The 15873-nt window shown below is 37.1% G+C and overlaps 1 protein-coding gene across 5 annotated transcripts in view; it reads left to right on the top strand.

Moving 5' to 3' along the window:
- The window catches only part of OPA1 (OPA1 mitochondrial dynamin like GTPase), a 55793-nt gene extending 40160 nt beyond the window's left edge, over positions 1-15633 (top strand). For 4 of the 5 annotated variants that reach the window (XM_075418069.1, XM_075418074.1, XM_075418072.1 and 1 more), the window contains 2 exons: positions 13711-13788; positions 14320-15633. In XM_075418069.1, the coding sequence (XP_075274184.1) occupies positions 13711-13775 (65 nt within the window). In that variant the 3' untranslated portion in view covers positions 13776-13788; positions 14320-15633. The remainder of the gene's footprint in view (positions 1-13710; positions 13789-14319) is intronic. The other variant, XM_075418070.1, reaches the window with a different exon arrangement.
- The last annotated feature ends 240 nt before the right edge of the window (positions 15634-15873 follow it).

Genomic DNA, 15873 nt, shown 5'->3' with positions numbered 1-15873 from the left:
AATAGTCAAAAAGTATCTGCATTATGGACTTATATAGTTGCATTATGACGCTTTTGGGTTTTTAATCTGGTCTTTTTACAGTAGTTCCTCATAGTCCATTTCCTCTGTTGCCTGCTGGTGAGCAATGAGCTGATGGCTGCACTGGACTATCTGCTACAAATCCAAGTACCCTTGTGAGAAGCAACAGCCAGTTCAGAGCCCATCAGCCTATTCATTTACCATCCCATGTTTTTAAACTGTAGGGACAGTTAAGATGTGTTAATTGTTTTGCTGAGGATGCAGAGACAGGAGGAGATTGCTGTCTGTCTCTTACATGTCTAACTGGGTACGTTGGGCATATTCAGCAATTGGTAGGAACCTGTTTTAATGCAGTTGTTTACAGCCTCCCTCGCAACTGGGGTGCATTATTTGTATTGAAGTTCTTCACCAGGTCTGTCAGTGGAAGAATGTACCCAGGTCTTTCACCTTATCTTGGATAGCATTATCAGCAACAGGAAGAATTATGTTTACTTTTCAGTTGGCACATGCATGTTGATTGCTGAAGGACAAAATATTTTGGTTTGACACTTATATTCCACACAACTTAGTATTTTACTGTATGCTTAGTTAAATCAGTATCTTAAATATACCACATGCTAGGTTCTGTAAGAAATAAAATGGCATAGAGGGTGCTAAACACACAATGATAAATGTCAATCTTTTAAAAAGAAAAATTCTGCTCATAAAAATGCCTCTTGTCAGGACTGCCCTGTTTGTATTGCAGGCTTTCAGGCACTGTGTATGGCTGGAGGGAAAACCTAGTATCTCATGGCGTCACGTCAGTCCCTTCACATGACTACGGCAGTGTAAGGCACAGGAGTGTGTAGCTGTACACAAAGCTTTTCCACTTTCTCTTTTTTTCAAATGTTAGTTACCCTTTGTTTCTCCAATACCTTAGAGGATGGATCGCTCATTCTATCAGTAATCTTTTATAGTATTTACTAGTTCATACTGTTTTCTACTGTATTCGTGTTTAACTTTTCCAAAAGGACTGACACAGAACATTCATGCACACTGCCTCTGAACTTACTGAAAGTTTTTATATCTTAAATGGTTTTTTAATTTTTTTTCTGCAAAGTTTAATAAAACAGTAAAGCTGCTGGCATTTGCTGAGTTTCAGGTTATTTTTGATGGCAATGCTAAAGTGGGTTGATTATTTATAAAAGACAATTCTTTGTCACACCTTCCCTAGAACTATATATTTTTAATTATGTTTTTCAGTATTGGGTAATACTTTTTTTTTTCTGGAAAAAAAGTGAATAGATGGGTGAAATAATTTGATTTGAAGATAAATACTGTCTTTTCTGCTGTTTTAACACAAATGATAGAGTAATAATTTCAGCAGAAATACTCCATAGTTCTATGCAAAATTGATAACATATGGATAAATCTTAACTTTCTGTAGACTACTTTTTAACATCGCAATCTTTCTTAATGTTGAGCTCGCAGTGAAAGGCTTCCCAGAACTACCTAATGCTTTCCAGAATTCCACTCTCCTGGACTTGCTCTTTTTCTATAAAGGGCCAAAGTAAACTTCCTCTCTAGTGTGAACTTTGTGCAGTTATTAAGTTGCCGTGCAACTTTCCAACACACGATGGCAATGAATGGCCTTTCTGGGAGGAGTGGGGAGGAGGAGCGTGCAGCACAGCTGGTGCCAAGCCTCCTCTCTCTGGCTACTTTTTCTTACTTTTTGATGCATGAGCATGGCTTAGGCATTTGTATTTTGAATGTTAGGGGGTTTTTTCCCTCTGGGAGGAAGATGCACTTGCCTTGCCTTGTCCCTCTTTTTTTTTATTTCCGCTCTTTGGTTTCCGGCTTGTTTGTATGACATACAGTTTATGAAAATTGTAAGGGATGGTCATTTTTCTCATTAGCCACTGCATGAAAGTATTAGGTTGTTAAGCTTTGTTACTAAAAAGTGTTATGAACTGAATGCGTTAATCATTTCAGAAAGGAAATGGGATCTTCTAGTGTCTTATCCTAAACCTAAGCTACACGTATTCGTATTGCAGTAGCATTTAAAACATGCTAGGTGGTGTACATGTACGTTGAATACTTAAGGTGAATCCTAGCTTCAGACAGTCAGCAGGAGCTTTGCCATTGACTTCACTAGAGATGAAATTACACAGACCCCAAAGAAATATGCATGTTCTGTCTTCACTTATTTCTTATCTATATTACTTTTAAACAGCTAAATTATGGGTGTTGCAAAGGCATCTTTTATATGCACAGGATAAATACATTTAAGAATAGTACACACAAAGCATCTTTCCTAGGTCAGCGTACTATTCATCCAATATTCTGTTTCCTCACAAGTTAAAAAAGGAAAAGAAAACCCAGAACTTTACCAAATTATAAGTAAAACCATGTGCATTTACACAGAGTCAGTGGCAGGAGGTGGGAAGGGACTTGTGGAATGCCTGTGGAAACTTGATCCTGAAATTACTAGGTATGAATGTGAAGGGCTCAGCCTCCGAGTTCATTTGTCAGTAATGTTGACACCTGTACAGGTGTCATGGGCTAGCTGAGACTTCACTCTGCACAAAAGCTTTTTGAAACTTTTGAGGAGTGAGCCCTCACATAAAGAAAAGATAGTTGAGGGCCATTTGTTTAAATTCTGTCACACATTTATAAGGTATGAAATACAACAGTTTGCAGAAGTTCATTATTTTCTTGTAAAGACTAAAACATGTAAAACCTAAATAAACTAGTGTTACAGTAAAATACTTTCAAGTTTTATATCTAAAGTCATTGCTTTAAAGTCACTGCATTAAATTAACTTTTTCTCTTGTGTTGAACCCATAAGTGTTGAATGTAAACCTTTTGCAAATTCTGAGCCTGAATAATTTAATATCCTATATGAATATAATAAACTCACCTTTTTAATGGAGTTAGCTAAGGTTGGTACTTCTATATGCAAGTTGCTGACTCAGGAGCTGAAATTCCTGTGATGTATTTGGCTGAGTGGGCTCTGTTGTGTCTGTTGTATGTAACAAACTGATTTAAATCCAAATGAGTCTCCTTTTTTTGTTATGCATTTGTGCAGTTGGAGATAAATTCCATGAGCGACACTTTGCAGATAATGACTTGCTCTGTGATTACTCTTTTTTTCTTTCATTGCTGTTAGCTGCAGAATAAAAATGTTGTATGAAACTAATCCTTTATTGTGGTCATTACTGTAGCCTAATTAAATTTCAGTCCCTTGAAATGACTGCCAACAGTATTTTGATTTGACCTCTGTCCTACATGACGTTGTTGATTACGTGTTCTCCTTAAACCGTGCTTTGACTTGGCTTTCTAAAGCCTTTGCTTCCATTTTCCCTCCTAGTATGAGCTTCAGCTTTTTTAGAAGGTCACAGCATTTCATAGGGGGCAAAGCTCAGCTGTAGCGGGAACGATCTTCTCTCAAATAAGCAGATCTTAAGTAATTTTCCCCAAGAAACCAGAGGCAGACGAAACAGCTCAAAAGGCATTGGTTAATAGTCCTTAAATGAATGCTTAAGGTCCTTGTTCAGAACCAATGGGGATTTCGGTATTTACAAGATACAGAAAAAAGGTGTAATTTTGAAGATATTTGAATGCAGAGCCCATGTGTTGCTCCTACTGCTCAGAGACACATGAGAAACAGGAAAGCACACTAGGAAATCCAAATGGAGAGTAATTTTATTAGAATCTGCAGAATTATGGTTATTTCGTGCTCTCATTTTTTCCATAATGCTTAAATATTGGAGTTTTAGAAGCTACATAAGTAAAAATATGGTCACTTCATCATTGTAAGACAGTTCACAGGAGTGGCAGCAGTCTTGCGTTGCTCCTTTCAGCTGGTTGTAGCTGTGAAGAGCACTCAGAGTCTGATCCTGCACTAGCAGAGGGTTGCACCGGGAGATGCTGTGGCCTTCTAACCAGGTGAAAGCAGAGCAGCCATTTCCCTCTGGGAATCACTGAACAGATCTCCAGCTTCTGAGAAGCATGCGCAGGGTAGCTGCCATCTTCACGGTCCCCTGCCAGCAGCTTCCCCCGGGACGTTAATGTGGCCTGCCACCTTATCAGAGGCTGGTTGTCATTTAGAGCACATTCATTTCTGCCCAGATCTCAAATCAGTCAAATGAAGTGCTTGTGTGGGCCATCTGTGTCTGAGTTCAAGCTTGTGCTGGTGTCACCGGTTTGCTGGTGGCAGTGTGACTCCCATGCTCCCTTTGAGCTCTGCAGAGGGCCGGGTGCTCCGTGGCATGGGAAGTCAGAGGGCAGTGCGCTTCCAATCAGTCTGTGCGGTTGTGTCTTCGATTTCCCCTACCTCTGAACGTGACCAAGTCAACAACAATGCATCCCATTATTTTTAGTAGTTTTGCTAACTTTCTGGTACTCTGTTAGAATGCAAATCAATTGGTTTTGCATGATTATCATGTTTTTAATTCCATGTAGGGAATTTATGAAATTAACCCAAGCAAGCGGGCTTTGATATGACAGACACCAGTTGAATGTCTTTTGTTTTTTTTTTTCTCTCTGAGTTTTGAGGCAGCTGCACAAAACTAATGAATTAAAACCAGAAGAATGTGTAGGATGGTCTGTGTCAAAGTGCAGATAAGGTAGTTCCTGCTTTGTGTCATGGCAGAAAGTGCTTTAAAAAGCTGCATCTTCTCAGAGAGGGAAGTAATCCTCAAGAGAAAACATACATCACTTATAAACCTCCTGTGATGGAGTGATGGTTTACTTAACTTAAGAATCCCAGATGACCAAAGTCTGTCTGCTGTGATTTCTGAAAGTTATTGATGAAGAGTTAGGCACTGATGTCCAGGTTCTAAAACAGATCCTTACAAAGTTCAGCACATTTGTCACTGACTAAGCGAAGCCTATCACTTAAAGTTGACATTGAAAAATAATGATAAACTGCTACATGAGTAATGACATATTTAATGCCTGTTAATCTTATCCTAGACCCATGTCTCTTGTACTTGAGGGTCATTCTGGTGTTGTCTGCCAAGAACTTATTTTTTTCCTAAAATTTCCTTAATGATGCAAGGATCAAAATATCTAACTGGATTCAGTCTTCTTTTTAGTTGCTTATGGAGGTACCTATTAATCAAGATTTAAATAAGTACTTATGGAGAGATTACTATTTGTACCAATGCAAACTTTTAAACTGACGAATGTATGTGTTTTGAACTAGTATGGAACTGTGGAGTGTACTATTCACATTTCCAAAAGCTGGAGAAGTCACTGTCGTGTATGTTGCACATTGATAATGTTGCAGTTCACTCTGCTTCCAATTTAGAAGTCTATATGAAAACAAAAGGGAGGGAAATATTTTTAGCTAGGAATGATAACAAACTAAGAACAAATAATAGAACAACTTGTTTCTCTTCAGGGCCTGATGGCTTAAGTTTCTGGCTGTCAAAAATTAAGTTTATTATTATGATGATCTAAAAATTTATCTCATCACCATTTCGTTTTCCAACATTTTTAGAGACACTTTCATGGAAATAACCCTGATAGCATATTATTTTATTACATGGCTAACCACTAAGTGTGTTTTATTTTGGGTGGAGAACCAACGTATATCAGTTATTTCTTATGTTAAGATGTCTTTACAGTTTTACAGCCTTAAGGTTACAGTAGCCTTTATATAAGTAATATACCTTGATAGCTGTATATGTCCTTTCTGCATAAGTAAAATTTTTGTTACATAACTAGATGAATCATTTCTGGTTTGCCTTTATACTTTTCACTATTTCCACCCAAAATAATGAGCATCATGTTCTGATTCATTGTAGCTTAACAGTTTTGATTTTGAAATTAAATCTTTCTGTGTCCATAAGTCTGATTCAAGATGAGAGACTGTTTTATGAGCTTGCCTTGTCATTCTGCTACTAAGCTGCTTCTATCTGCACAGCAAGCAGCGCAGCTAAATTCTGTTCAACGATTGAGTTACTAGAACAGTTTTAATGAAAAATCTAAGGTAGAGACAGAGAACTGAAAGATGCTGAAGTCCTACCTTGCTGTTGTAGACATCATGACTCTCTCAAACTTGCAGCTTAATAGAGATTAATAATCATTTGTACATTAAGCTAGCCTTAATGACAGAATAGAAATGTATACTAGTTTGTGACCTCAAATCATGATTTGGTAATATTTAGTTTCTTTTCTGTGGACAAGCGGGACTGATCTGTAATAGCCTGTAGAAGCATATCTTGTAAAGTCAGTAGTCTGCATAGTTGTCTGGCTTCAGCCCAATACCTCTGTTCTCATGTGCTCCGTCGGAGACAGAAGGACTTCGTGCTTGCCAGCCTGAGGAGCCCCGGGGACCGCTCCAAGAAATACAGTCAGCTTCTGTTCTGTTCAACTCAGGAGGGGGAAATGTGTTGCCGAAGCCGTTTCATTAAGCTGCAGAGGTCTCGCTTGTGAATCTGGGGCAGCCGTAGGTCAAGACATTGATTGATTAGTAATCTGCAATTTCATCAGCACAATGCACAATTCCTGTTTCTGGTGCTAAAAAGCATTATTAGTAATGCTAAAATAAGGTTCCAATGCTCAATACGTTGTAAAAATAGCTGAAATGTTTTCAGACAAACTCTCTTCTGCTGCCTGGTTATCTGTAGTCTAAAATAAAGGTGATACTGCTTTGTACAGGCAGCTGATAGCTTTGCTCAGATATGATATGCAGGGATTCATAATTAATAATGATATTAATACTTGCAACAAAAGTAATTGCAGTGATGACAGCTGTAATTTTTTTTTCTGTCTAAAATGACTTCTTGAGACTACGATTTTATTATGTTTCTGCAGCAGGCTAAATACACAGTCTGGAGGTGATCTTTTCCTGTTTTAGAGGAGGATTCACTTACAACAGGGAAAAGAAAAAATGTGCACTATATATGTCTTTGTAGGAAACGGGCTCCTTGATTTTTTTTTTTTTTTTTTTTTTTTCCTGTTAATGCCATGCAAAAGGAGAGTTTCAACCAGGTCACCAGCAGGCAGTTATTGATGAACTCATATCCATGAAATTGATATGTTGACTGACTCTTGGAGCTTTCGATAGTGATATTTAAATAATATGTTTAGCACTCTTGTCTGGTTGTAGGGTTTAAAGTAAATATTTCTGAAAGGACACTGAAATACTGTCTTAGTCTGTTTAATAATGAAAGCATCTTACCTGATGCACTTGGATAGTGGGAGCATGCCCCTGTCCTTCTCGTTGTCTTTCTGGAACTGAGAACTGGAGTACAGCTATTCTAGATTTTGCTCAGATTAAAATACCTTTTATCTCAAGGTGGCAAAGGGATTTAAGGCAAGTAGGAAAGTTGTCAGTAACTCTGGTGAATGTGATGGTCTAGCTTTGTATGTCTGAGAGGGGAAGCCTGATTTATAAATGCCTTTACAATGTCTTTATATCATAGTTATCCTATTTCAGTGAGCATACTTTGAAATCAGAATTTATAGAAAGAACTCCATTAAACTGGCTGCAGATTCAAATCTCATTATAGATTGCAATATGTGTAAGAAACATTTTGTAGCAACAAAGGAAAGCTACTACGATGTAGCATCAGTTAGCATTTTCATTCAATCTAACTGGTAGTAACTAAAGACTATGCTAGCTATTTTCTGCAAGCTTGCATTTTAAAGGCTGTATATTTTTAATGATTCATGGATTTACTACATGGACTATTATAAATTCCATTTAAACTTTTCAAGGTTCTACAGTGCTTTTATTACACTAATGAGCTAATTGTTTAAGAATCATTCACATGATTCATCTTCCTGCTCAGCCTTTTTTAAAAAACTTTTAGCTGCTGAAACTCTCTTGACAAACCAATATTTATAGCAGTTTGACAGCAGGATGAAGAACAGCGTTTGTCTTTGTAACAGCTTAAAGAAAAGGCCTTTCCTGCACCCAGCCATGCAGTTACAATCTTGACCTCTTTCTTATGCTGGGAACATACATACAGAAGACAAGCAGCACCTCCCATGTGTTTTCTTGACCCTTTGACTGTCCATTCACTTCCCATCTGTTTTGCAGCCTTAAAGGAACAGAGGGGGCCTTCTACTTATAAATCTGTCTTTGCAGCTGATAAATGGTGTTCTGTCTCTTTAAGGGCAGCCTGGGTGGTTTTGCCTTCCCCCTCCCCTCCTCTCCCCCCAGAAAAAACTTCAGCTTTCCTCTTGGCCTCGTCCAGAGAAAAATATGGTACGTGAACAAGAGGAAACTGGCGAAAAATGTGATGGGTAGTTTCAAAGGATTTTCTGAAATTCAGCAGGACTTGACCTTGCAATGCTCAGTAAATGATAGTAGCTGTTAGGCTGGGGTTGTGTCAGCCATGAGAAAGCGTGTTGATGCAGGTCTTGTAACTGCGGGTGGAAAGTCTGCTTTCTGGGGCATTATTTGGAGTGGCTGCGAGTGTGCTGCCTCATACTATTTCAATAAGAAGGAAAGCTTTTCCCTGGCCCTTAGAAAATTCAGGAATGTGGTACAAAAGGCTGAACTCCAAAGAGATGATTTTCCTTCCCCCACCCCGTTCTCCACCTGACTGTTCTTGGGGGGTTGTGTACAACTGTGGGGTTTGTGTCTTAGGTAGCCCTAAGCTAAAATTCAACTTTCAATAGAAAACTGTGGATTGACATTTCCGGTTTTTAATGGTGTACTTCTGGGCATTCTGATGAACTCTGACTACAGACTGGGCTTTCCTTTTCACTAGAGGAAAGATGATGCATTCACAGCGGTAAATTCAACATTTCTGCCTCTCTGGTTAATTAACCATAACACAGAAGTAGCACAGCAAGCAGTGAGAATGTTTATAGGCAAGGAAGGGATTAAGAAAGGAAGGAAGATTAAAAAAAAGAGGGGGAGGGGAACACTGAAGTTTAAGCACAGTCCAGAGCAAAAGGAGAAACAACTATGAGCTTTCAAATATCAAAGCCTTGTAAACATTAGTTGGGGGTAGAAATCGCTTTAATGTGGAAGAGGAGGATTTATAATGATGTATTAACACATTTTTATTGTGATTGTTTCGTGCTGAAAGTTTCATCAGAGTACAAAATAAAGATCGATCTGTGTCCAGAAAGATTTTACAATTTTTCTTGATGCTGCAACTGAAATCTGATGTCATATGGGCAAACTTGTAAACAGGGGAAGGGAAAGCTTTTTGATTTGCCTAAAATATTTACGCAGTTTTCTCCCTGTTGTGGCACAGACAGATATGAATGTCTTCAAAATTCTGTGCTAAAACCATTGGTATTTTACAGGTAAGTATGTATGATTTTAGTGCCTCAAAATTCATTTATCTTCAGAAGCACAAGCATGACAGGTTTTGCAGGCAGAGGCCACATCTTTTATTAAACCAATTAATGCAGCTGGAAAATATCTAGAAAGCTTTTTCTGGCTAGTTAGAGCATGGTTAAAATAAATCACTAATGTACTTTGATTTTGCAATTTGTGTTTAATATTATTTTGAGGGTTTTTTTTGTCCTTATCTCAGATACATTTGATAACTTCAGCTGTTTCATTTTAGCAGTGATTCCCCAGTTTCTGCATGTTTAATTAGTAGATACGCTCAGGTATCTAAGGCAGCAATCAGTAAGCAACACTAGCTGTAAGAGTGAATATTTTAGGAGTTTCCCTTCTGACCAGCTTATGATATTAAGCAAAGCAAACTTTATCTGTGACTGCATCCTTCTGCGTTCACAGTGCATCCAAATCCTCATTACAGATCAATTAGTCTGGTTTTGAGCCTTTTAGGATCACAGGATTAATGAAGAGAAAATGAGTGGGTAGCAGTATCATTTCACATGGAGATAAGGACAGACTGAGCATGAATGAGGATCTCAAGACATCTGAATAAAGAATTTCCTCATTCTGTCAGTGAAGTTTTATGGGATATGGAGGGAGGATTATGGGAATATTCATGACCAGATCAAGAGGCATAGTGACTTGATGTATGAACCAGCTTATCTTTTAGGTAAACACAGGGTAAATGGGAAGTAGAATAGCCATTCATTGCCCCTAGGCCTGTGAACTTTACTGTTCTAAAGATGGAAACAGGGGTTTAGTTACAGTTATTCTTCATTGATTTCATCTGATTTTTGATCATTGTTTAGCAGGTGCTGGAAGAATTATGTGTTTGTAACTTGAGGTGTGTATTAAAACTACCAAAGACCACGTCATCTTTCTAGAATCCAGTGTAAGCGATAGCAGATATTTAAAAGTCTGCAGTACTGTAGAATAAGAGTGTAGCACTTCAACAGCCTTCTATGATACTGGGCTGTTGTGTCAGGGTGCTTGGGTAGTTCAACCAAAACAAAAGTAATTTGCTAGCAGGTCTGAATGCTTTTAATCTGTGGCTTACTTGTACGTAGTGGAACGCAGTATCACAAAACCAAGAAGGAGCAACAGGGATCACCTTTATCTACCCCTTAATTTACTTAGGTAGTAAGTATGCTTATCTGAAACCCAAATGATGTTTTGGGTTTGGCATGTTGATAAACCTTCCTCGAAACAAAATGTACTATAATTTACAAGTGTAAGTCACTAATATTTTGATCTAGGTGTTGATCAAACCCCTGCAAATGTGGGTACACAGGTTGTGCATTTCACAGAGGAGAGAACTTCCCCAGATAAAGATGGGTAACATCTGACTCTTAAATTGGAACAATTAATTGTTGTTCCAAATGCAATGTCACATGGTGCTGATGAAATTACGGGCAGTTATCCCAGAATTGCAGACCCTGCAATTACACTCATTAGAAGAGCTCTGCCCGAACATTTATGTTTACTGGTTTATTAAGATTAGTGTTGTGTAAATGCATAACTCTGCTGTTAACCTATTTGAAAAGTAAACCAATGTAGCAGACTGCTTCTCTGTGCTACAGAATGGACTTGGGGGAAAATGTCACAGGTTGGCTTGGTTCTGCTGCTGCAAAAGGCTTTAATACTGCTAAGAATACAGGGCATAGCATGAATAATTGCAGCTATTTGGCAGTCATTGTAACTGTTCTTTTTTAAGAGTCGCCAGCATGTTTTTCCAAGGTATTAAATTACCTCAGGACCTCATAATTATTACAGTTAAGCAATCATTTCAATTCAGGCCAATTATAAAAACTAATAAAGTGCTCATAATATGGATGCAATTTTAGTATGTCTGTTCTCTGAGCAAACACAGCTGATTCAGTATATTCTGGTGGAATACATACTTGCTATCCTGTTATTTTAATATACCCTAATCAGAAAATGAAAATAGATTTTGTTGGCACAAACCTTTTTTAAGGATGAAATAATAATTATAGATTTTTGCTGATGCTGTTAATTTTCAGGACTGGAATATTTCATTAGCAAGAGGTTGAGAAGGGAAAATATTTACATTTAATACTGCTAAATCTGCCTGCTTTAACTAAGTCTAATGGCTTGATCAATACAAAGAACATAATTGCGGAAAGCACATAGCAATTAAAAAAAAATCCACATCAAAAGTAAAGCTATTGAAAGCACAACATGAATGGATCTTCTGGGTCGTTAGATCTAATCTCCAGTTATCACTGGCAACTGCTGCTCATTTTGGAGGGTGAGGTGCAGGATTAATAATTTCCAAAAATATATCAACTCTGTCCAAGATAACAGGACGTTATTTCAAAGGCCAATTTCGTGAATATACATAGAGCATCAGTGTTGGAAGCCGAGCTAGGCAGTTGCCTAAATATATGTCATAGAATTAATGTTTTCATTACACAAGAGATTTATATACTGACATGCAAACAATACATATTCTCTTTTTATTTAAAAAGATAGTAATGAAAACACTTTGAATGTGCTTTGTAAGGAGAAGTGATCATGGCATTACTTTTTTTTCATTGGCAGCTTTCAAAGACTCTCTCTGGTGAACTGAATAGAGGAAATTTTTTGTTTGTTTGTTTCCCCCTGGTAAAAATCAGCTACTGCTGTTTATTAACTTCCAAGATACAACTTTTGCCCTCACACTGACTGTAATCTTCATTTAATATCAAAGTACTTTAAAAAAACAAAATCAGCTGAAATTCAAGAAAGTTCTTGGGTGTTCGTTTTAGGACCCAGAGTGTGATTCAGCCTCTCGGTGTATCTATGTGTGTAGATAAGGACCTCTGGGGAAGGGGACACTGAAGTGTTGAAAGTAGAAGTGGCTTGCCCTTCGGCACCTAAGAACTGCGTGATAAAGATACAAGTTTGAGGTTTCTTCATCCTCAGGCAGGCTATTTTCCATATTTTATTTCAAATTCTAACTAAAATTTTTTACTTCTGTTAGAACAGAGCTACGGAATTTTGTTGAGTTTTTATTATATATTACCATTATTAGTATAATTACTCTAAAATAGGTTTCATAACTGTCTGTGGGATTGTCACTTTGTTGCTGGATGAAACTTTTAGTTCCCTTAGCTACATCCATAGAGCATTCTCTTTGGAGGTGACTTTTTTTTTTTTTTTCCCACTCATGCTTATGTATCTTGTTTAAAGCTGATTGTTTTATTTTTCTTTCTGTTATGTTGTTATTTCAGCTCAGCAAAGCAAGTTTATAACATATGGTATTGCTAAAGAGAAGAAACATTAATAAAATATTTTTAAAAAAAATCAAACCTTGTGTCTCATACAAGGAAACATACGACTTCAATCCAGTCATATTTTTAGCTTGAAAAAATTTTTTTTGTCTGTGTTTATGCTCATCTAACTTATTTCTGCCTGTCCTACTGCTCTCTCCCTGTTCCTTCATATTTCTGAAGTGTGTGTTTTTCATGGCTCTAATCACACACAGAAGGAGCTTCAATTCAGGATGTGGTGAGAAAGAAGCAGGAAATCTCGCAGGCTTTGGATTCCAGCTATGTTCTAAATCTTGCTTCTTAAGCAATTTAATAAATCAAATAGGTTATATGATGACAAGTGTTGTATGGAATTGAGAAAAGAGTGGAAAGAGGCCTAAACCCCTGAATTTTTCCCAATCAGTGTTGCCTTTTTTTTTTTTAGTAACTATTTGTAGTTGTGTTCAAGTGATGGTTTTGTAGAGAAATAAGCTCCCAGCTTTTAGTATTTATATAAAATAAGATTCAGCCCACATCCATCTGGTTACTACTGAAATGGAAGGAAATAAAGTGCAAGTTGTAAACATTCTTAACATTGTGCATGCCCTTTCGAATAGGCGTCTTGAAAACTGACGTTTGGTTCCCTGAAATTCGCCCTGCTGAAAGGGCACTAGCTTTCAACTCTTTTTAGAATGATCAGTAGTGTTTGTGACGCTGTGGAGAGTAAGGATGTTTGGTTAAAAGAGAAAGGGATTAGTGGGCATTATTTAAAAGTTAACAACTCCGTACATGTAACGGCAGGTGTACAGTCGTTCTGCTGTGCATGATCTAATGGAAATTTCAGGTTTTTGAAACACAACATTTCTAGTATTGGATTGCTTTAGTAAATTTAAAAATTATTAAATTAGCATGACAATCATAAAATATGTTTGTAGAAGTTCTTCAAATGGGGCAGGGTTTCATTTCTTCCGATGTACAAAAATGTTGTAAATCTTAGTAGTTAAGCAACTAAATGCATAGGGTAATATTGACAAAGTCTGTTCATGTTTGCAAGTTTGGGGTGGTTTGGTTTTTCACTTTCTGGGCATGTCCTCAATTAAGTAGTCAGTATTTGAATGGTGATCTTTTTAATTCCTCCAGAAAAAGTTCGGGAAATACAGGAAAAACTTGAAGCCTTCATAGAAGCCCTCCATCAAGAAAAGTAGATCATTCAAGCAGGTAATAATGTTTAGATCATAAAAAGATTGAGACAATTTTCTCATTGTTCAGTATAAAATGATTATCCATCTCTTCTAGATGCACACGTTTTCCATTCAGACTTTGTGAAAACTCCTTTTTATTTTATTCCAGTGACTGGCTGCTGCTGCTTCTTGCTTCTAATCTGCAGAACTCTGCTTTCAGCTTTTACGCTACAAGCAGATACGAAACTTAAGTAGAAATACAGTTACTGTCTAGTTATATAGGTATTGTGAAATAGTGTAGGCTACTTGATTCCTCTCAGTTCATTATTTTTATCTGTGTTAAGAGAAAGAAGGCACAAAAAGTGAGAATCAAAATTAAGGGAACACTTGTTGATAAAATCATTTTGATTTTTTTTTTTTTCCCTGAAAGGCACTGTGTATTGTTAGCAAAAATATTTGCATGCAGGTAGTTTCCAAATTTCTTTCTTCTGTATTCTCAAAAACATAAACATATGTTCTGTCATATATTTGCACACATTTTAAAATAATCTCCTTTCTCTTTCAACAGCAGATTTATACAGGAATGCAGCCTTTTCCAGGATACCTTGCACAAAGGAGACTGAATTGAAATGGCTTTTGTGTCCCGGTTTCTTTCCTGTCTTTTGGGGAGCATCCTGAAATGTTGGAAGAGAAAGAAAATAATGTCTCACAGGATTGAGAAGTTCAGTTAAAATCCACCTGCTCTTTAATTTTTGAAGCTAAATGCACATGGCAGAAAAATCTGACATGTGTCAAGGAGATAGCTTGGGAGCTTGCTGAAGTTGTACATTTAAGGTTGTTCGTTTTTTTTCCCCACGAAAGGAAGAAAAGCCTTTATTTTTTGGCATCTGTCTTGTATGGTAGAGCTGAATCAGATTCATAAAATGATTTTATCTGTTGTCATTTTCTTGCCTGCAAATGATCCTGGGAGTTTGACATAAAATTTTAGTATTTGTATGTACATTAAAACACCCCTCTGAGTAATGCCATTTGTATTTGTTATACTCTGTGCTGAAGCATTCTCTGATACAGATTTAAAAGCATGGTACTGAGATCTTGAGAGGAAGTTGTGGATTTTGTTAAACTCCTAAACTCTTGAGAGACATCATCCAAGCAATTCTTGTAGTGCTTTCAAGTGAAAATACAGACTGCTGTTCACTGACACCTTAAAAGGTTTGGCTCAGGAAATAATGTCAACAGCTGCTCCTTTTACCTTTTCTTTCCTAATATGTGTTGTTGCTCTTGAATCATAGCCGATTACATTTCATTTCTGGGATTGCACAGACTCTGATTTCCTTGTTAACACCTCCCTTCAGCATAGGTCCAAAGCAACCTGATCGAGTACATCTGAAATGTAGAAAGATACTCTGTACAATTCCAACTTGTCCAACCTACTTAACTAAAAAAGGAAAACTATAATTAATTTCTTTTTTCTAATAGCTATTGTAAGACCAAAACTGCTTTTATAAGAATGTTATGCACAAGGTCCTTCCACACCCGCTTGATTTCTGTCACTCAGTATAGTAAAAATAGTAAGTAGTCTTTCTTTTACTGCCTTTCAGTTTTGCCATAGAAATGTCACTTCTGACAAATGTAAGCATGATACAGGCTCTGTATCATAGGTGCCTGGTGATTAATCACCACCATATTTTTCTGCCCACATTTTGCCATAAATTGTCTGGATACAGTTCTGAATACTTCTGTGGAAGAAGATATTAGGCCTGAAACAGTTTATTGTGCAGTTGCTGAGTAATATACATTGAAAAATTGATGTAGGTTTATTTTTCCCTTTTGAAAAGCCTGTTTATTTTGATGTGTGGCAATTAAAAGAGAGGAATCTGAACATTTTCCAACAGATACTGTTTCTGTTTGCTCTCAGAGGAGACAATACAAAATTTGATGTTTCCCCAAACGTTCAGACATGAAATGTTTAGTCAAGTGGACAACAAGTTAGCAAAGAGCTATTCATAAAATGGTGTTGAAAAGTTAAGTATTTCAAGGTGATCTAACTGAATGTTTTGGAATCTTCTGTTTAAAACTACTTCCTGCAAATGAGTGTTTGAGAATGGAAAAATGAAAAAAT

Source organism: Opisthocomus hoazin, chromosome 4, assembly GCF_030867145.1.
Source record: "Opisthocomus hoazin isolate bOpiHoa1 chromosome 4, bOpiHoa1.hap1, whole genome shotgun sequence".
In the NCBI taxonomy this organism is placed as follows: Eukaryota; Metazoa; Chordata; class Aves; order Opisthocomiformes; family Opisthocomidae; genus Opisthocomus; species Opisthocomus hoazin.
The sequence above is the reverse complement of the archived record's forward strand: the minus strand, read 5'-3'. Positions and strand labels throughout refer to the sequence as shown.